The sequence below is a fragment of the Spea bombifrons genome, chromosome 7 (assembly GCF_027358695.1).
Source record: "Spea bombifrons isolate aSpeBom1 chromosome 7, aSpeBom1.2.pri, whole genome shotgun sequence".
Lineage (NCBI taxonomy): Eukaryota > Metazoa > Chordata > Amphibia > Anura > Pelobatidae > Spea > Spea bombifrons.
The window spans coordinates 10,860,970-10,882,294 of record NC_071093.1 but is presented as its reverse complement, the minus strand read 5'-3'; the positions used below and the strand labels follow the sequence as shown (position 1 = coordinate 10,882,294).

The 21,325-nt window shown below is 40.1% G+C and overlaps 2 protein-coding genes across 2 annotated transcripts; one reads left to right on the top strand and one right to left on the bottom strand.

Annotated features, from left to right (window-relative positions):
• Nucleotides 1–3: 3 nt before the first annotated feature.
• Nucleotides 4–9,406, top strand: CFAP210 (cilia and flagella associated protein 210). Its single transcript, XM_053471790.1, has 9 exons — nt 4–155; nt 2,426–2,643; nt 3,774–3,947; nt 4,533–4,720; nt 4,971–5,127; nt 6,329–6,468; nt 6,779–6,971; nt 7,802–7,966; nt 8,833–9,406. The coding sequence occupies exons 1-9, from the start codon at nt 86–88 to the stop codon at nt 9,193–9,195; spliced, it is 1,668 nt and encodes a 555-aa protein (XP_053327765.1). The 5' UTR covers nt 4–85; the 3' UTR covers nt 9,196–9,406.
• A 2,249-nt stretch (nt 9,407–11,655) lies between these two features.
• On the bottom strand, nt 11,656–21,150 carry PPIG (peptidylprolyl isomerase G). The gene is made up of 13 exons (XM_053470634.1): nt 20,991–21,150; nt 18,841–18,909; nt 17,429–17,503; nt 16,635–16,742; nt 16,505–16,549; nt 16,254–16,341; nt 15,987–16,016; nt 15,732–15,871; nt 15,168–15,360; nt 14,329–14,502; nt 14,023–14,101; nt 13,641–13,777; nt 11,656–13,136 (listed from the first exon to the last, which is right to left on the bottom strand). The coding sequence occupies exons 2-13, from the start codon at nt 18,899–18,901 to the stop codon at nt 12,056–12,058; spliced, it is 2,211 nt and encodes a 736-aa protein (XP_053326609.1). The 5' UTR covers nt 18,902–18,909; nt 20,991–21,150; the 3' UTR covers nt 11,656–12,055.
• Nucleotides 21,151–21,325: the final 175 nt, after the last annotated feature.

Here is a 21,325-nt window from a genome sequence, read left to right as displayed (position 1 = left end):
TCAATGGGCTGTTGTCAGGCAACGGGATACCAACAATACCCGGGAGCCTGGGATCAGGACGCCAGAAGCTGGTCTATCGAGGAGCATGGCCTCTGCTTTTGCCCCTGTTGTGCAGCATGGCAGGAGAAGAGGGCAGAACAGCAGGGTGCAATCAGGTGAGCAGAGGGGTTATTGATGTAAATACAACCCTATGCAACATTCCGCTAAAACCCATAACGTTATCATGTCACTAATATCTGTCACCAATAGGCTACCATGGAGACCTGTATTTTTTGTACTCTCTGCTCAGTCGCTATACGGATTTTTCTCTTGTTTTTTTGTTTTGTTTTGCGGACTCCGTATGAAAAAGTTTTCATTCTTTCGCAGTGTCCATGTTCATTTAGTGAGAGTGTGAATGTGTGCGTCAGACTGAATGTGACCAACTGGAGGAGTGGGTTTTTTTCTCCTCGTATAGCATTAATACCATATATATTACACATGACAATACAATACATATCAGTCATAAGCAAATTCAGACCAGGTGGAAACCCTACTGTTATTACATTGCACACATACACTCACTGGTCACTTTATTGGGTACACCTTGCTAGTACCGAGTTGGACCCCCTTTTGCTATAAGAACTTTGTTGCATACTTTCTACAAGGTGCTGAAAACATTCCTCAGAGATTTTGGTCCGTATGGATATGATGGCATCACGCAGTTGCTGCAGATTTGTCGGCTGCACATCCGTGATGTGAATCTTCTGTTCCACCACATCCCAAAGGTGCTCTATTGGATTGAGATCTGGTAACTGTGGAGGCCATTGGAGTTCAGTGAAATTATTGTCATGTTCAAGAAACCAGCGTGAGATGATATGAGCTTTGTGACATGGTCCTGCTGGAAGTAGCCATCAGACGATGGGTACACTGCGGGATGGACATGGTCAGCAACAATACTCATGTAGGTTGTCACGTTTAAATGATACTCAATTGGTATTAAGGAGCCCAAAGTGTGAAATGTCCCCCACACCATTACACCACCACCACCACCAGCCTGAATCGTTGATACAAGGCAGGATGGATCCATGCTTTCATGTTGTTTACGCCAAAGTCTGAACCTGCCAGTTCTTCCAGTCTACGATTGCCCCATTTTGGTGTTTCTGTGTGAATTGTAGCCTCAGTTCCCCATTCTTAGCTGACAGGAGTGTCACCCGGTGTGGTCTTCTGCTGCTGTAGCCCATCTGCTTCAAGGTTCGATGTGTTGTGTGTTCAGAGATGGTATTCTGCATACCTTGGTTTGTATCGAGTGGTTATTTGAGTTACTGTTGCCTTTCTGCCCATTCTCCTCTGACCTCTGACATCAACAAGGCATTTCCGTCCACACAACTGCCGCTCACTGGATAATTTTTGGACCATTCTCTGTAAACCCTAGAGATGGTTGTGCGTTTAAATCCCAGTAGATCGGCAGTTTCTGAAATACCCAGACCAGCCTGTCTGGCACCAACAACCAACAACCATGCCATGATCAAAGTCACTTAAATCCCCTTTCTTACCCATTCTGATGCTCGGTTTGAACTTCAGCAAGTTGTCTTGACCACGTCTACATGCCTAAATGCATTGAGTTGCTGCCATGTGATTGGCCGATTAGCTATTTGTGTTAACAAGCAATTGAACAGGGGTACCTAATAAAGTGGCCAGTGAGTATTTTCCATGAAAACAGCTAAGTGACCCCAAACTTTTAAATGGTAGTGTGTGTATATATATTATTTTTACAACATATTTAACAAGAACTATTTAACATGACAATAGCATTAACATATTTTATGACACACCGGTATTGAAGGAGAAGAGGGAATCTGCTCATCTGAGCTTACAAGCAATTGGTAGAAAATATGTTTTAAAATCCTTGTATTGAGGTGGAACAACTACAGACCAATAACTTTCAGCCAAGAAAGACCAGTTGCCCAAAAAGTATTACTCTAGCCTATCAAGCTTCACATCTGGTAGGCCGGTATTTATTAAAGTAGGTGTGCGAAATCTTAGGAAAGAGAGGCTTCCATTGAAATTCATGGCTGTGCTTTCTGCTCAAGTGCATGGGGGTCTCGTGCCACTGGCGGAGCTCAATAGTGACAAGTTTATCACGTGCCAACTAGACTCTGGTGTCCCTGGGAGCCCCCTTAACAAATGATGCATATAAAAGCACTTTGTAATAAATAAATAAAAAGGTGCTTACCCTAGGGAGAAGCTGCAGCTTCCAACCCCCTCCACGTCCTTTCGTTATGCACCAAATTTAAAAGAACCATGGAGCTATCAAATGAATTGAATTGCACGATGAATGGGGTGTCCCTTTAATTCATTTTCATCCCAGTCTGCTCAGTATTCTTGAATAAAATCCAGAGTATCTAGGACTTGGTAATATGTACATTATAAACATTTATCCTTTTAGCTGAGAGTAATTCGGAGAATGACAGAGGATTTGTTGTGTCAAAACCAGTCGACCTTCGCCAGGTTACCGTCCTACCAAAAGCCGAGTGGGAACGAATTCTGACTTACACCAACACGATTGAGCAAGACATGATGGAGTTTTACGAAGAAAAGAGAGAAAGAGAGGCTTTGCATTTACGATCAAAGGAGATGGTAAAAAACTGGAAGAACACCCTTGCTGTGAGTATTTATGGATGAGGAGCGACATGTTTTGTACCACTAAGTGGTCAGGAAAATGTCAGTTCGTGTGCATGTAATATTATATCCCATACAAATATTTTGCTGATCAATAACCGCAGCGGTTCTAATCACACTCCATAAAAGTCATCTCCTATTATAATATGAAGCCATAATTCCCTTGTTGGTTCTCATATTTTTAATGGAGCTGTTCCTTTTATTATGGTACCAAAGAAAGGCGTGTTTCACTTTTTTCATTGTTACTTTATTCTTGCATTATGTTTAGAAGCGAAGGGTCCCATTGCCCTTAGTCAGTTTCTCTTTATTTCCTGCACCTTATTCAAAAACCAAACTGTGGGAATTGTCTTCTGGTAGCCCTGGAAGTCCTGGTGGAGGGTACTGTTGTGGCATTTTCTTTAAATGTATTTTATTTAGAAAGACCAAAAATATGATGTCATAACAGCCCATGCCTCTTACTCAGAGCAGCCCTCATGCATATCTAGAGGTTTTCCATGACATTGGCAAAAAATGGGGTCATTACTGTTTGCAGATGAGAGGGGGCAAAGTACCGGGGACACGGGGCACCTAAATCGGCACTTACAATGCCACACACACGTACACATAGGTAGTTTCCAGCTTAAGGGGATTATTCTTTAGAGACTTGACATGAGAGTTTATAGGTGAGTTGTGGTTGAAGCTCACTTCATTATTCATTATGAAGGGCTAGCACCAGCAAGGAGAGCTGAACTGGGCCTGTATAATGCACAATTCAATGGGCGGGGAGACTGAAAGAAAGGATCTCCTTGAGTTAAATATACATTATAGAGGGTCGGCCATGCTTTTCCTACAGCAGAAGCTTATGGGAATTGGCCCTTTATAATGTATAGTGAAGTCAGGGAGTTTGAAACTCCAACTCTCCTACAAACTCTTCCTTTAGGTAATAAACTGATGTTGAGTGGCAAACACAAGTGAAATGGACATTCTGTTTGGTGTGTGAGGACAGTGGAGCGCCCTCGGTTGTCTTTACTTCTTCCTGAAGAAAGAATATAATGGCACGGCCCTCCATACCAGCCCCCTGTATTTAAGTAGTTAAGCCGAATTCGTATTTTAATGTGTTGTGGATATATCTACAGGGGATGAGGCAGCAAAAGTTAGAAGCCAAACAACTTCGCGAGGAAGAGGAGGAGGAGCGTAAAAAGATGATTGATATAGAGGAGGCGAAATACCAAGCTGAGAGGAGGAAAGAGGCGATAGAAAACGCAAAGCTCAAACAATACTATCAAACCGACAAAGTCAAGAAATTCCACGTATGTTCTATTTTTGTTTAATTAGCATTGATGTGTTTGTCTATGATTGAAACAACACCGTATACCGAGACTTTCCTTCATCACTCTCTGCTACTTTTAGAACAGTCTGGAAGTTAATGGAGTTAAATGTGTGCCCAAAATTCCCATTAAACTGATGAACTACTTTGAAATAGACACAGTGTGATGTCCCTTACTGCCCCCATAGAATGCATACTAAAGTACCTTGTGCAGCTGCAGCTACTCTCCTCCTCTGTGACCTAACAATTCTAGACAGTGATTGGCTGTTTGAAGCAGCCAATCAGTTCCAGGAAAACGCTCTCATTGAAATATTAATAGGTCCCTAGCAACTGCGTTTGACAAGCCGGCCAGCAGGGTGGGCAAAGTGGAAAATGTATAAGAAGGGATTCTGCCGAACCCCCCACGCATGTGCAAAATAAGACACCATGGGAATTTTAAGGGAGCTCTCCGCTCTCTCAGTTGTTAAACATCATATATAAACCATTGAGGTCTATTGGAGCTGTGACGGAGATGTATGTTTGTGTTTAGATAGCCGCATGTTGTGTTTATGATGGCTTTCTTGTGCAGAGTGCGCTGTTACTTACTGAAGTGCTGAAAGAACGAGAGGCCCAGATTGCATTAAAGAAGCAGATGGACAAAGCAAAGCATTCTTCCAACGTGAACCAAGACCTTGAAGGATGCATTTTAGATACCAAGACGAAGACTACCCACCAAACCACAGACAAAAGGGAGACAGCCAAGGAACTTCTGAAGCAGTATGTAAAACCAAAAGAAACCCCTTTTATTTGTACTTCTGCTCTTCATAAAAACCTCTAGTCTCACCACTGCTTGTTGGGGAAAAACCATACCTTCTTCATGTCTTCCACATAGTAGTGGACTTTAAAGTATCTATTTCTATATTAAATTACCGTTTTAAGCTCATGTCTTGTTTGAGGTTATGGTTGTTATTTTTATGACTTATATGGACACAGTGTTGCATATTTTTTTCATTGTGCCCCTGTTTAGGATAGAGGAACAGAATCATAAGGCTGAATTAGAAAGACTAGCCAATAAGAGGGAAGGTGGAGAAATCCAGAGACAGACCCGGATCTATGAATGGGAAATGCAGAAGCTGGCCAAAATGAAACAGGATGAGAAAAAGGAAATTATGAAGGCTCATCTTGTAAGTTATAAATCAGAGAAAGGAAAAATGATTGAAAGGAATATACGGGATCACTAATTCAGTGGCAAGTGATTCAATTGTACTCAAATCTTAAACAATAGGTCTTTTTATAGGAAGTTTAAAAAGGGGACATTTCACAAAATCTAATATATGTTAAAGTTCTTTTACTCGCCAACCTTACCTTTATTATGAAGGTCTAACTTCAGTAAGTTTAAAAAAGCTTTAATAGCTCTGTATATGGAACTATACATTATACAGGGCAAGCTCAGCTCTTCTTGATGAGAAGTTTGCCAGGGATAGCGTTTTATATGTAATCAGTTAGTTGAAACCACAACGGTAAAGTTTCCTGCTAAATGCTGCTGTACTGAATTAATGCCACAGTCTTACTGCAATGAGTCCCTGGGATCTATTAAAGAGAAAAAAGAGAATTTGCGGTAAAACGTCTGAACTGCCTGATACACTCAGATTGGAAGCTTGTGAGCTGGGCCCTCTTTGCCCATTGGATCTGTTTGTCTTAGTCTGTCAGTTCTAGCTTTGTCACTCTTTAATATCTGTATTGTAAGAGTAATACTAATAGCATAAATTGTTAAATCACGTCACTATGCATTATTGGAGACAAATCAGAATGGAGTTACCCCTTGTAATGCATTGGCCTTTATAACATATAGTGATGTCAGGGAGCTAAATTGTTTACCTTGCTTGCAAACTCCTAGTTTAGTGAATAGACCCCTCTACTTGCATATCTGCATGTGTGTGATTTCATATGAGACTGTTTAGTGTCACATCATTTGTCTAAGTTTCTGTAACTTGTGTTGATTTCCTGAACACTGAGTTGTGGTGTGATTAACCATTTTATCGTAATGATTAATTAGCGAACGGAGAAAGATTTAATCTTACTAAAACTTAAATCATTCTCTTATATTACATTTATTTATAAAGCGCCGGCCGATTCTGCAGCGCTGTTACATTCATTAGAACAATTTATAAACACATACAATAACAAACTAGTGCAAAGGAGAAGAGGGCCCTGCTCTCGCGAGCTTACACTCTAGTGGTTGGTTGAGGGGAGTGAGACAATAGGAGAGGACGGCTTGGATGGGGATAAGTTGATCTGGTTGCGATGATGTGTTGAAGCTGTTTGTTCAGATCGCTTGATTAGGATGATGGTTGTTTGTTCCTCTTTCTCACCGCTGTTCAAAAGGCAACTGTTGCAGACAGAGATTTTATCAGAGCTCGAGAGCAGCAAAAAGAAATGGAAAACGAAGAACTGATTCAACGTTACGCTCTTGCAAAGAAAAAGATGGGGCAGCTGAGAAAAGAGAGAGAACAGGAAATATACAGGTAGGTATTGCTGTTCTGTACCCACAGAGTAAGATGTTCTTGTCCATCGTCATAAAGGGATCTTAGGAGGTACTTTAATCCATAAGTAAATGTTACAGATACTGAATTGGTGAATATTTAAATGTACATCTCATTTTCATTTCTGTGATGTACCTCACAACTGCCCCTGTACACGTGGGAGAGTCCTGATTCTGGGGCTCCATCAGGATGTGTTCTCTGTCTCACCCGTTGCATGCCAGGTGGTAATGCTGCGTGCTGCGTGCTGCGAGATATGAGGTAAGGAAAGTCAATTACGTATTTTGTGATTCAGACAAATTCTAGAACGTAGAGATGACATCGGGAATCGCTTGGCTGCGCAAATAAAGCAACAAGTGGACGATGAAGATGAGCGCGTAGCAAAGGCCATCGCTGAGCTGGATGCCAAGAACACAAAGGAAAGCCAGCAAAAAGTGCAAAAAATAAAAGAGGACATCAAGGCCATCGCAGAGCATAGGCAAGCCATGGCAAGTACAGACGGGCAGCACACTTAGTTCTCTATTGTCACATATTAAATATATATGCGTGTGTCTTTTTATACACGTGTGTGTGTGTACATGTGAGTACAATTAGTTTACTGACTAATGAATAATGCACACACAGCTACAGCTTTGGTTTGAAAACAAATAAGAACAGAGATATGGTGACCACGGACAGCTCACGCGTAATTCGTAGCGAGAAAACGGGCAAAAGGTCTCCCTGATCTCCTCTTTCAGCTCAGGGTCCTTCTCTGCAGCTCGGCCTCCGTCCAGCTCTGAAGTGAGCAGTTAACACACATCACAGACTTATTTATTCAGTTATTAATAGGAACACACAGAACATCATTTAATCTAAACTATAATTTGTGAAGTAACTTCATAGGGGCTTTGTGTTACTTATCCAAATGTATGTCTGCTATTTAACTCTATGATGACATGAATGAGTACTGTCAAATATTTGGTATAATACAAACAAATTTACCCTTTGAAAAGTAAGGTGCGTATTATACCCGACATTGCAACATTAAAGGGGTTAATGCTTGTGTGTTCAGTCCTCACAGGCTTGTGGAGACCAAGCCACAATCAATCCTAAGCAGCGAGAGGGTTCATCCATGACTTTTTTTTTTTTTTACCTTCTATTACATAACTGATTGATATCTGATAATGAATGGTGACATTTTAGGTCACTAACCATTGATCAGGCTCACATTTAAATATGCGACACAGTGAACATTTGAAATACAGCTCATAATAAATCATCGGATATTAAGCACATGTGATACTATACGATGTGCTGAAAGTATTTCTTATTTGGATAGAGACGGAAAAAAGAAATGGAAGAAAAACAAGAAAAGTTGAATGCTATAAAAGCGCTTCACGCCATAAAGGAAGCGGATAACGTCTTCATCGCCCAACAGATGGAGAAACAAAGAAAAACCGATGAAGAACACAAGAGGATGCAGGCAATACAACTGCAGCAAATGGTAAGGCATCAACGCAAGAGAGGCAGACCAAGAGCGGGGTTCAAACAACATCAGAGCATAATAAGAAACTAACTTCTGGGGCTGTTTATTGAGATTATAGAATATGGGAGAGGGGCCATCAGATGAGGTCTGATATCCTGGACACCCCCAAAACCCAGTAAGTACTTTAATATGCAGTCTTAAAAAGAAAATCAAGCACTAACCTGACAAAGAGGTTGCAGTCCTGTTGCAAACATTGCCCTCTTCCTTCATGAGCTGACATGTCTTCCCACTGATTGGCTGCTTGAAGTTGTCAATCAGTGGCAGGAAAGGGCTCCCATAGCAATCAACGGGAAGATTTTCTATACATGCGCAATGCGGTCTGAGTTTCTGGAGCTGGCTGGATGCGAGTAAATCACTTTGCCAACCTCATCCCCTGCAGGGCATTTAACTAAAGGTGGGGGCAAGAGTGCTAATGCTGACCCCCCCCATGCATTTGCAGAATGGATCACACAGAAATTTAAAGGGACAATGCAGGTATCACATGCTTTAAAGTGATGCATGATTGTTGATGTGGTGATGTTTTGCACTCTTTATCCCTTGGTTTTAAGTTTTACTGTGATTTTTGCCAGGGACACTTCTTGGGGGGAGTTTATTTATGACAAGCTGTGTATAAGAGTGCAGGGAAAATCATGTCCCTGCACTAAGGACGACAGCGCAGTAAACACATCAGGGACAACAGATGTCACAAAAATGTTAATAAATAATAATAAAAATAGCGGGGAACCCATGCTGGTCCAGTCCTGAGTCATTACTTAACATGCTGCTTTATTGGAGAGACTACGCTCTGTGTTTTTTGATCTTCACGTTGAATTCTTACATTTTAGGCTGAAAAGAAAACCATGGCTCTGTTAGAGAAAGATGCAGAACTGAATTACACAAAGCAAAACGAGACCTTGCTTGCCAAGGAAGAAGAACAATTCCAAGAATACGCAAAGCAGGTGATTGATTCTGCCATCAAAGCCAAACGCAATCCTTTCCCTCTTAAAAAAGCTGCTGAAGTTGGAACTGGCGGTGGACACGGCCCCCTCTACTCCCGAAGGGGAGGTATTCGGCCCAGTTACCAGGTGCAGGACACCAGCGGAGTCCAGTTACCATCCTTTAAGAGCGACAACGCTCAACAAATTAAAGACATCTATGACACGGGTGATATTCAACAAGGAAAGAGAAAACTTGGTTTCACATGGTAGAAACAAATTATTGTAACGTCTGTTATCTTATAAATGTATGGAAAGGAGAGAGGAAGGACATTGTAGACGTCAAGTTCCGATCACAAATCCATTTTATGCTCAGTTTGGGTTTAGTTTCTTTTTTTTTTCCCCAGAACATTCTGTGTGAGTAAAAATACACAGTATATCACCAGCGCTATCATAACTAATAAATAAACTCAATACTACTGTTTTCGTTGTGTTTCACTTTGAAATCTTTATAAAATGTTAAATTTAGTGTCAATATCGTGCTGTTTTCTTTTAAAATAGTTTTAGTTTTGCCTGTTTTCATGCAGCTCCGTATTAGCCATGTGTATGCATTCTAGCTCTGAGAGAAGGTTTTTGCCAGACTTTATTCCAGCACTTTTTACTTCCGGCTGTCACCCAGCATCCTCTATTTTTCCTGTCTCAGTTACGCTGTTTTCTGAGACACACTCTTCAATGCTCAGCATCCGTCCTTCTGCACAACGTTCATGAGACAAGGGCTGGTTGTACAAAAGGCACTTTTGCCCTTTTACGCTCAAAGTATAAATCACAGGGGACAGTAATTTTCATTCTACCAGGATTTACTCAGCCCTTTCAGAGTCAAAAAGTGCCTCAACACTTGCTGCAGACCATCTTCATAAGATAGCAGGAGCTCTGCGAGTATAAATGTCGATTCCCCCCCCCCCAATCAGGAGATCAGGTTAAACGGGGAAAACCGCTTCTTCCTCTAAAAAAAATAAGGTATATAATGACTCCAGTGAGGTCACCATCAGGGATACCTTCTAAGTAAAAGACAGATCACCAAGGTTCTCCTGCTGATCTATAAATAACATTACAATGTACCATATAACATCTGTCAGTATATAGTGGTGGAATTGCAGGGGTTAAGCAGGGTAACTAAACCCGAGATCTGCAGCCAGAGTAAACCAGTTCCAGTAATATTTGCAGCATAAAATTGCCCCTTATTTAGTGTATTTTCGTACCGCCCGCATCAAGTTCTATGGAGGCGCTAAGAGTTTTGCCATGATTGCAAACCCGTTGACAATTCCCTGCGAAGAGTGATATCTGTTGTAAACGCTGCCACAGCGGAGAGACCGACGCTTACCTGCAGACTAGAAAAGGCCACAGGAGAACCCGGCACATACAGATCCGAGTGTGCAGGGAGGTGGTGTTGGATAGAGCTCGGGGTTATCGGCCTTTTAACATTAACATCTTGAATAGGACTTGACAGAACGTACAGGTATTGAGAACAAGCATCTAAAGCATGCCAAATTAAAAAGTGATTTACCAAGTACCGAGTAGACATTACAAGGCTGGACAGCAAAGAAGCACGTCCACATCATACACAGCACCCTCAAAATAACACACCTTAATCCATTCTTGTATTTATTGTATTCTCTGTACTCCAGTTATGATTTCAAAATGAGTTCAAGGTAACAGTTTACAATATTGTACTTACAGTATTCAAAACGAGGGATAAAAAAATAGCGTCAGTTCATTACTGTACATAATGATTGGTAAACACAATCCTGCAGTGCCAAAAATCTGCAATGATAGATCACGCATACAGCATCTGAATTACCATAGATCCGGCCATAGGAAGGAAAGCAGCCTACATGCCTCAAAGTTTTCAGTAGGTCTTTAAAAAAAGGAAATTTGTTAAAGTAAAGCACTGCTGAGCAGGTCAATTCTTCACAAAATACGTTTCAATTATTTTTGTTCCGAAAATGTAAATGTCCTCAAAACATAAGGCAGGAAATATAATAGATGAAAAACTAACGGGACATCAGACTTAAAGCCTAACGGAACAGGTCACATATATATGTTGTACTTGCTCCCTATACAGAGCTTAGGAAAATACAAAAAAAAAATTACAACACAAATTTAGTATATGGTTACGGCACCCATTAACCTACTAAATTACTGTGGGTAGAATATGTTGTCCTGGTCTAAGGGAGGCGAGGGTAAATAAAAGGGTTAAGTTTATTTTTAGAATGAGTTAATAGCACTACACTAGTATTACTATACATAGCAGAAGCCACTTGGACAGACTCTGCCCTCAAAAAGCATCCCAAGTTCTCTCATGAATGCAGTCATAAAATAGTCTGGAGTTAGTGCGGTGCTGGAGAGATCAGGCTTTATATGCTTTAGCTATACTGTCAACACCAGATTTAGGAATGTAGGTTTTTTGTTCAAAGCACAAATTTTTTTTTTCCCCTTACAAAAATATATACAGGCGGCATGACAACACAGTGTCACAAAATACCTGTAAATGGTAAACGAGTCTAGAATTAGACAGGGTAAGGAGGGAACCACATCTATGAGTGATTGTTCAGACCAAATACAATAAAGGATTCATGCATAAAGAAAAAAACCTAAGATCTGAAAATCAGTTTTCACAAATGCGTACTTGTGTAGTAAATGTACATACAACACAAATATTTACTTTATGGCATATTTGCTTATTTCCTGTACAAAAACTATTACAAGCTATAAACCACTGAATACATGAAATAATCACTGGACAGCATCAAACTAGGAATAGCTAAAGCCTAAACAGAAATGATGAAATATATACATGCACTCTGTGAAATAACAAGGGGGGGGGGAGTCAGAACTTAAAGCAATTGAAAAAAGACCAGCTCTATGAACATCTACTGATAAAGTATTAGACCTAAAAGTTTTTCATTGATGGTTTATTAAAACTTTAACATTACAAACGTTCCAGATTGAGAATTATACATATAAAAAAAAAACAAAAAAAAGGAACTAAGGTCCATAATAAAAAAATAAATGTCCACCAGCATACATCTCTCAAACATCAACAGAGAATGTAACCCAAAGTAAAATGTATACTTTATTTCTCATTGGTAGAATCAACTCTTGCTGGGCTCGACTCAAGATTTGATTTTTTCTCTTTCGTTTGAGAACGATCCCTCTCTCTGCTTCTTGATTTTTTGTTGGATTCCTTCTCGTGTGAAGATCCGCGTGTCTTTTCTTTATCTCTGCTCCTGCGTGTTGAAGATCTTTCCTCCCTATCTTTACCGCGTACGTTCTTGGAGTCTGGACTTCCATCATGATCTCTGCTTGCTTTCTTAGTCCACCTGTTCTCTGGACTGCTACTCCTAGAATGCTTTCTTCTATGGTCGTCATGGTCTGAAAGCTTTCTATGTGAACTTTTGTCATCCCTTCTATTAGAATCTTTACTTTTACTGACTTCTCTTTCTGAATCTTTTGAGTTATCCCTACTCCTGTTTCCTCTTTTTTTGGAATTTTCTGGGGACACTTTTCTGTCTCGGCTCCTGGACCGGCCTCTCCTTCTGGGCTCTCGATCCTTGCTTCTTGCACGGTTATTTTCTCTGCTTCTTGACCTGCCCCTCCTCCTGTTCTCTCTGCTCTTACTTCGCTCGTTACCTTTACTGCTGGAGCGGTGTTTTGTTCTACCAGACTCTCGGTCCCTGCTTCTTGATCTTCCATGTTTGTCTCGGTTCCTCTCCCGGTCCTTGCTCTGACTTTTTTCTCTTTCATTTTTTGAGGAGCCAGGTTTAGACCTTTCCTTACTTCTGCTTCTCTCTTTATCTTTCCCTTTATTATTTGAGTGCTTTTCTTTTTCCCTCCCTCTTTCATGATCCCGATCCTTACTCTTAGACCTTGCTTTGTCATCATGTCTACTGTGTTTAGCATCTCTGTCGCTTCTCGAGTTATCTTTACTTTCACTGTGGCTATCGGATTTTGTTCTTTTTCTACTCCTACTTTTGCTAGTCGTTTCTTCTTTCTCAGCATCTTTCTTTGACTCTCTGTCTTTGCTGCTTGATTTGTGATCTTTAGGCTTCCTTTCCTGATTGCTCGGGATCTGTGAATCTGGTCTTTCATCGGGCTGTTTCTGCTCTTTTCCTCTTACCGGGCTTTTCTGATTGTCTTTATCATTAAGTTCACTTCTACAAAAAAGTAAATCAGAGGCTAATCTTAATTTAAATAGAGTGCAGAAATTAAGGGGTCAAAGCTATCATAATCATCGCTTGCTTAAATTTTTGGCAATATAAGGTCACCCTTCATGGTTTGTAAAACATTAGGGTGAGACTCCCCATTGCATGTTATTTTAAGAAGGCAAACAAACTGCTGGGATATAATATATATATACATATAAACACGCACAAAAAAAACATTTTATATATATACATACACACACACACACACACATCGTTCTCTCGCTCTATAATATATATATATGAATGTGATGATGAGTCACTTTCAATTGAACATTTCATCTGGTCCACGTCTCAAAGCATCATGAAGAGCCAACTCAGGGAACGTGTGTTCATTTGTTTGTTACTCAATGGTTTGTGAACAGCACCCAGTGTTGTAAGCATGGTAAGAATTATTTTTGCCAATAAGCATTAGGGCAAGAAACTGAAAACAATCACAATTGCAGAACTACGCACTTGTCGCCTTTGATCCAACGCTCTCCACTAGAATATCTCATCCTTTGGGTTCTCTGCATTTCCTGCCTCCAATGTGGGGGGGTTTCACTTCTCCTAAAGCGATCTCTGGACCTAGATCTAGATGGAGTACGGTATCTCTAAAGAGTCAGAAAGGAAATACTGCTTAAGCAACACATTAAAAAGCTAAATATTTCAGTAAACAGACGTTGAATGAATGGAATCAGTTGACAACTATGCACAAAACAAAATTAAAGCATGAGAAACATTTCTTCATGGGAAAAAAATAGATTTTTAACTAAAAAGTGAAGATTTTTGCAGCAAAGAGTAAGCATAAGTCATTAAGTGCCTGCTTATTTTTAATGGACATATGTGAACAACTCACCCTGGGACCCCTTCCTTTGATTTTTCTTCCAGATCTCGTTACCAAAAGTCTTCTCTGGTAAAGAGATGCTTGCGAGTTGCTAAAATAAAAAAATGGACAATAAGCTATACTCTTCCATATTAAAAAAAAACAAAACAATACATAAGTATTTCATGGTACGTTTATTTTTGTGCATATCCACAGAGCGTGGCTGGTGTATCAAAACTATATAGGATGCTAATCCAAAGCAACCCGTCTCTGGAGCCACTGAGCATTTAACATCGTACAGACTACTTTAGCAGTAGAAGAGGAAAAAATAAATCAGACACTTGCCTTTCTCTCTCTCTTTCCCGTTCTCTGTCATTTGTTCTCGTTTCTTTTTCATCTGCTCTTTGAGGGCTTTTTCTCATTAAAAATTTGTTTTCCGGTATGGTCGGGATCTCTTCTGGACGGACAGTGGACGTTACTTGCACTTCTTGGTCTTCATTTTCACTCTCAGAACTTGTGGAAAAAATTAACAGTTAATAAAGTGCATTTACATTACACGAACTTTATCAAAGAGCCGGAATTGCTGGAAATATGAGGTTAAGCCTAAAGTCAATGGGAGAAACTTTTTACTGAAGGATCCCAGAAGTTGTTAGTGCTAGTATGTAAAAACAAAAAAAGATCTTCACTGGACCAAGGAACCAACAGAATACTACAAAAGTTTTTTTTCACCGTTTTGCTTAGAATTTCTTTTACAAAGTAGGTGCCACTAATGAACAATTCATGCTTGGCAACATGCCCTGCATTTACTTTCATTTATCACAATGACATCACTGAGCTCGCCGTATTGTTTACTTTTTACTTTACTCTTTTTTTTCTTTACCTTTTCCCTTTGTGGGAAGAGGGAGAAATGTTTCTTATTCTCTTCACTGATCACACAAGGCACCACAGGCTTGCGTTGCTGATTGCAGTGCGTGTGATCAGCCAGCAGAGGGAACAATGAGATGCCAGCAGGGTCTACACTGACCCTGCTGAATCTCTATTGTCCTCCAATGACACTCTGTTGAGGGCCAACAATGACACCAACTGGAAGGGAATGCCTAATTACGTGATCAGGCATTCATTGTGTACCAAGCGCAGTTACACACAATCGGCCGACAGGAACTCAGCTATGAACTCACCTTTTCTTTGACTTCTTGTTTTTTTTCTTCTCCTTTTTCTGCTTTTTCGAATTCTTTTTGTGTTTCTTTTTTTTCTTTTTCGACTTTTCCTCCCCGTCGCTTTTAGAATCAGAAGAGGATTCTGAGGAAGAGTCAGAGTCACTGGAATTTTCAGACTCACTCGAAGATTTGTGTCTTTTCTTCTCTTTCTTAGCTAAAAGTGATAAAAAGAATGATAAACAGTGTTCAATGAAAAAGTGTTAATAAATGCACACAATGAAATGATGGGTTTATGGTCTTTTGGTGCAATTCATAAAATATTACGAGTGCCAGTTTATAGAAATCTCAGTTGTTAAATGCACAACAATGTCAAGTGAGCATCCACATGCCATAGACCTACAAGAGCAGAAATATTCCTTTAGAGAAAATAATAAAATTACAGATCAAAGAGCAAAATATAGTGTATAAACATAACAGCACCTTTAGGCAAACCCATTTGTTCAAACATTGAATGTCGTACCAAAGCAAGGCTTCTAACACAGGTGGATGCCAAGTAATCTACAACGGAAAACACAGGTTCAATACCTTTTGATTTTTGAACCAGCTCTCCACAATCCTGTATTCTGACATCAACACATGGCTTGCTGGAAGCATCCGTTTTCTGACTTTCTATTTCCCTAACCACCTCTTGGCCGGAAATGAGCTGTCCAAAAACAACATGAAGTCTAATGAAAAGAAAAAAAAATGTTAAACATATCAAGAACAAAACACTGATCAATTAGACATTTATATACAAATAAATGTATGTTTGTCAACAGAAGCAAAGTCATGAATATTTACCCATCCAAATGTGGTGTAGGTTTAGTTGTTCTACGATAGCGTCAGGAAGGAAATTGTCCAAGAAGAACAAAAAAAAACAAAAAACAGTCAATTAACTTTTATGAAACAATATGTCTGCCTAGTATATCAAAGAATGAATGAATGTTTAGAATTAAAAATATAGCTAACTTCCGATTATAAAAGTAAAACAAAGAGAATACATACATAATATACAACCACGGTAAGAAAAATATGTTCTTTATAACAGTTATGATTAATGTAACTTACATAAAAAACTGCGATCCATTTGTGTCCTTGCCTCTGTTGGCCATTGACAGCAGAAATTCCTTATTGTGCTTAGTAGTAAAATTTTCATCTACAAGAACAGAAACCAGGTTATGTACAAATTCTATACTCCACATTTAACTAGAATCAAGGGCTGAAGAAGAAAAATACCTAATCACCATGTTTTCAACGTCAAGGGGGGTTGAATGTGTTTTGTCACTATTGTACCGAGTAACGACAAACATAATTCTTACCTTCAAAGAAACCTCCATATATTGATTCTCCACCTCTTCCATTTCCTAAAGGAGCATGAAATCGTAAAATAAATAAATCAGACTATCTGAGGAAACAAAGATCTGCTTTTGTACATAAACAGAACCTTACCCTCGCTAAAGTCTCCTCCTTGGATCATAAAATCCTTAACGACTCTATGGAATAAACAGCTTTTGTAATGCAAAGGCTTCTGGGTAATTTTCCCTATACCCTTTTCACCTAGAAATGAAAACAGTTTTAGAAAATGGGTCCCGAAGGAATAAACGCATAAGGCTGAACATACTAAACAACGAAATGCCCACAAGATATAAAACATCATCTGATTAACTCCACACATTTTGGGTAGTACAGCTTCTCTGTGTTAGCTGGATTGTGAAAATGTTACACAGAGAATTTCTGAAAAATGTCATTGAAATATTTAATATGGACTCAGTTCAGCCTGAAAAAGTGATATATGTGCAAGTGGGAGTTTGTATAGTTGAAGTAGCAAAGATATATAAAGATACAGCTCTGACAAAAGAAAATGGTTATTTACAAAAAAGTGAAATATATATTTTTCATCTGAACGCTATTGTTTTATTTATATGCTTACCAGTTTAAAGAGAGTCTGTCTTACAAGTTTTGGGCATTCTGACCTCTCATTTCTAGTCTTATACCAAAATCAGAATAAGATGAAAAGGATTTCAAGTCTTTAAAACCAATATATACATTATATTACATACTATATGCATATTACATACACATACAGAGAGATAGCTGCAGTGGTGCTAAACAGCTTCTGCATTGGCCATTTCAACCACGATCGTAAATACAAAAATCATTAAAAACATAAAATATTCTCTTACTTGGTATAAATACACTAAGAACAGTAAATATGACACCATACGAGAGACAGTTTAACAAACCTGTGCAGAGACAGCGGAAATTTTCACACGTTTTTGGGCAAACATCTGAAAACAGTTCGAAGACAACTCTCCCAACTGAAAACAAATACAGAAGCAATTCATGCAAACACATTTTCCTTAAAAAAAACCCAAAAAACACAATATGCCACCATTGATTTTGTTCGTAATACAAAAATTGAATAACTTCTGGCCAACTCTGCGCCGTGCAGCAGGTCCGAGGATGTTCTATCTTCGTTTGCTAATTTTGTGCTGTTTTTTATCCATCTCTATGGGTGTCTCTCTTTCTGGCTCCTAACAAATACCCACGTGTCTGTCTGGCTCCTGACGTCTACGCAAATTTGTCCAGCTCTATCATATATTAGAATCTGCTTGAAAGCAGACATTGTGTTCAAATGCATGAAATATTCATCACCTAATGCACTATAACTTACACTATATGGCCAAAAGTAATTGGACACAATTATTGAACTCAAGTATTTGCATTTACAAATATTTGTGAATAAAATGGGTCATTTTGATGAGCTCGGTGAAGTCAGGCGTGGTACAGTGATAGGAATCCACCTTTGCAACAGATATTGCAGATATTCCACATGTAACAGTAGAAGAGGAATCGTTTCGGAAGAGCAGCAACTCTAAAGCAGAAGACCACGTAAATTCACAAAGCAGATGCCAGGAGAACGTCACCTACCTGACTGCACTGTGCCCACTGTAAAGTTTGGAAAAGGCCATTTTCTATTCCAGCATGACTGTGCCTCAGCACACAAAGCAAGGTCAAATACATGGTTGGATGAGTTTGGTGTGGAAGAACTTGACCAGCCGCACAGAGCCCTGACCTCAACCCCATCGAACACATTTGGGATGAACTGGAATGGAGATTGTGAGCCGGATCTTCTCATCCAACATCAGTGCCTGACTTCACAAATACTCTACTGGATGATGGGCAAAATTCCCACAGAAACTCTCCAAAATATTGTGGAAAGCCTTCACAGAAAAGTGGAAGCTGTTATAGCTCCAAAAGAGGACCAACTTCATATTAATGTCTATGTATTTAGATTGTAATGTCAAAGTCCCTGTTAGTATAATGGCCAGGTGTCCCAATACTTTCGTCCAAATTGTGTACATTTAGTTCAACATCTAAGTGGTTTAAAGATCTGTAGTCCCTGCCCTTACCATTGAACTGACTGATGCTCTAACCATGACATTTTACCTGCTGATCAAGTCAAGTTTGCGATGATGAGGCTACAAAACACAAATCTATGTATGGACAAAAGCTAATTCTGCTCAGCAGGTGCATTGATTGCATCACTGAATATTTTTTTTAAACATTTTAAAGAAAACCGCACGGGTTATTTTTACACTTCCGCACAGAACTGGACGCAGCGTGGAAATAAGTAGAGGCCAGTGTTGCTTACCTAGTACGTTGTTTATGGATATGTCAAAAAAACAGCGAGGACGTTGCACTTTTACTCCCATGATTTTAGCTGTAAAAAGAAAAAAAAAATCAAGTATGGGTTACTACAGCCTCCTTCTCCATATCTGAAGTGTGGGAAGGTGTGAATGCTAAAGTCTAATGTCCCATAGAGCCCCCAACAGTAAAGAATGAATTATTATGAAGGTGGAGTGTTACGGCAGCGGCCAGGCTGAGGAGATGGACATAGCTAGTCTCAGCTAGCCACAGCAGTCTGCTAAACGCGACGTACTCACTACTAACATTTCTAACTATCTAAAATCACATGATACTAATAATAGATTTAGAAACCGGTGATTTACTACAAAAACACCTTGTGATAAGAATCCCACTCGTGGACTAGAAATATTTATCTGTTAAACAGGCAGCAGTGAGCATTGCGTCATCCAAAAACACTCCATGCATATGTTTCAAAGGTTCAGACATATCCTCAACTCCCAGACTCGGATGGGTGAGAGCTCAGCCGGCCCCACGTGTGGAGGTTTCCCAAAAGCCAGCTTGACTTTTATTCAAATAGATGTAACATTATTTAAGCTCATGCGAGGAAAAAAACATTCACGGGGAGGCTCTATAACCTCAGCAAAACTACAGCTCCCACCATCACACACAAAGGATATATTAGGAGCATTCGAGATGAACTGTGAGACGGCAACAACCTGGAGACGCTTTACAGAACACGTTTAGTTTAATGTCCTCCGTATGACTTGGTGTGGAGCAGCATGAACAGTGCTTTTAATACTCACTACCAAAGGTCTATGGGCCTGCCGTATATTACCCCCTGTGCCCGGGGACATGACCCAAGCAGAACTACCTGCGTTGCGGAGAGAAGATATATCTATACGCTCTCACACATCCCGCGCTGCCGCAAACATTTTAATTGCAAGGAACTGGAAGAGCAGATATACCTCCACGGGAAGTTTTATAAAAGCAAATAACCTACCAATTAATCATGGAAAAATAATTGAATGTAACCTCACAGCAGACATGGATGGATTGGGAACGATATATTACATGTTACATGATATATTACATGTTAATGGGAAGATCTACAGGCCCCTCCGATACATTCATATTACCTACTAGAAGAGATATACAAGGATTGGACCTCATTCCCCCTCCTCTCCCACATTATGTTTTAGTTGGGGGAATGAATGAAAAGATTGTACTTAAGATACTAATTGGGCAATGTACACTCAATGTTATGTAACTTTATGATGTCTTTTATTTGAAGAAAAACACGTGTCGCTGGAAAGACCAAGAATATCTAAACAGGTGTGAGTGTGATCTATGGCCGGTGATCACAGTCTCCGGTATAATGCGCTCTCGAGATATGAATGAATAGCTGGAAATAGATTTTCAGAACAGCTTTACGGAGAAGTCGTGTTATTTGTGGCTGTGAATACTACAGACGCCTTCTCTGAATGTCACAGAAAAGGGAAATAAACAGGGGTTAGAGACAGGATCTGCATGAAGTGTGGATGGGTTTGCTCTGCGATCGCACCGTATAGAAATCTGTCGCTAGAAGAGCCTTCATTACGTTATTAATGTGCTGGGGTTTTCTTTGGTTTTAGGGGAGATTTATCCTTTGGGTTTACAGACATAGTAAATGTGATTTGCAGACTAATAACTGGGGGTAAATGCTGGGGTTTTATTATGTTGTTATACAGAAACCTCATGTAACGATCAATGACATTACATTTATTTATATTCAATTATGAGAAACTATCTGGAAGATTTTAATGCAGCCTAATTCACACCACCTATTACAAAAGGCCTAAATATCATTCAGCGAGGCGTCTGCTTGGGTTCACCGGTGCCAACTCTACTAAAATACGGATTCGGGAGGGCCCAGGGGCTGTCCCGAGGGCCCTACACAGGTAAGGTGTGTGAGATGTATATCCGAGTTCCTTCCACGGGTTCGAACCTCCCGCATACTGCAGCAGAGCGGATCACATCTACTGGGCAGGAATACGTGCAATCTGCGTGCCCTGGAACGCATGCTCGGTGCAGTCACCCTGTGCGGGGAGGTCCCTGGAAAAACGATTGTGCAGCGAGCGCTGAGGCCTGGTAAGAGGGAAACCTATACGCACTCACCTAAAGCAGGACGGCGACAGAGGGCCCCAAGAATAAAAAGCCAAAGCTCCGGACCGCCCCGGGGGCAGCAAACCGAATAACGTTCTCACAGAACCAGCCTCAGCGAAGTGCGGGAACCAAACTCCGACACTATCCGGCCCGGGCCCGCCTACCCCAGAGCATAGAGCGCGCAGTGACTCAGGCATTAGCTATCACATACCGATTAGCACTACCTCTACAACAGTCGAATGGTGTCATTTGCCAAAATGGCCTCGCACAGCATGATCACGTGACCCACACAAAAACACAGATCCTGTAATAGGGCATCGATTTATTTTGCCTTTCAATGCGTTTCG

Bases quoted from the DNA above. Each gene is read 5' to 3' on its own strand.
- PPIG (XM_053470634.1), bottom strand. From the start codon at position 18,901: ATGGGAGTAAAAGTGCAACGTCCTCGCTGTTTTTTTGACATATCCATA. The intron at 14,102-14,328 runs GTCTGATTTATT...TTTTTATTTTAG, and splicing joins AGAGAGAGAGAAAGGCAAGT to CAACTCGCAAGCATCTCTTT. The intron at 13,778-14,022 runs GTGAGTTGTTCA...CTGACTCTTTAG, and splicing joins TCAAAGGAAGGGGTCCCAGG to AGATACCGTACTCCATCTAG.
- CFAP210 (XM_053471790.1), top strand. From the start codon at position 86: ATGGCCTCTGCTTTTGCCCCTGTTGTGCAGCATGGCAGGAGAAGAGGG. The intron at 156-2,425 runs GTGAGCAGAGGG...TTATCCTTTTAG, and splicing joins GAACAGCAGGGTGCAATCAG to CTGAGAGTAATTCGGAGAAT. The intron at 6,469-6,778 runs GTAGGTATTGCT...TTTGTGATTCAG, and splicing joins AGAGAACAGGAAATATACAG to ACAAATTCTAGAACGTAGAG.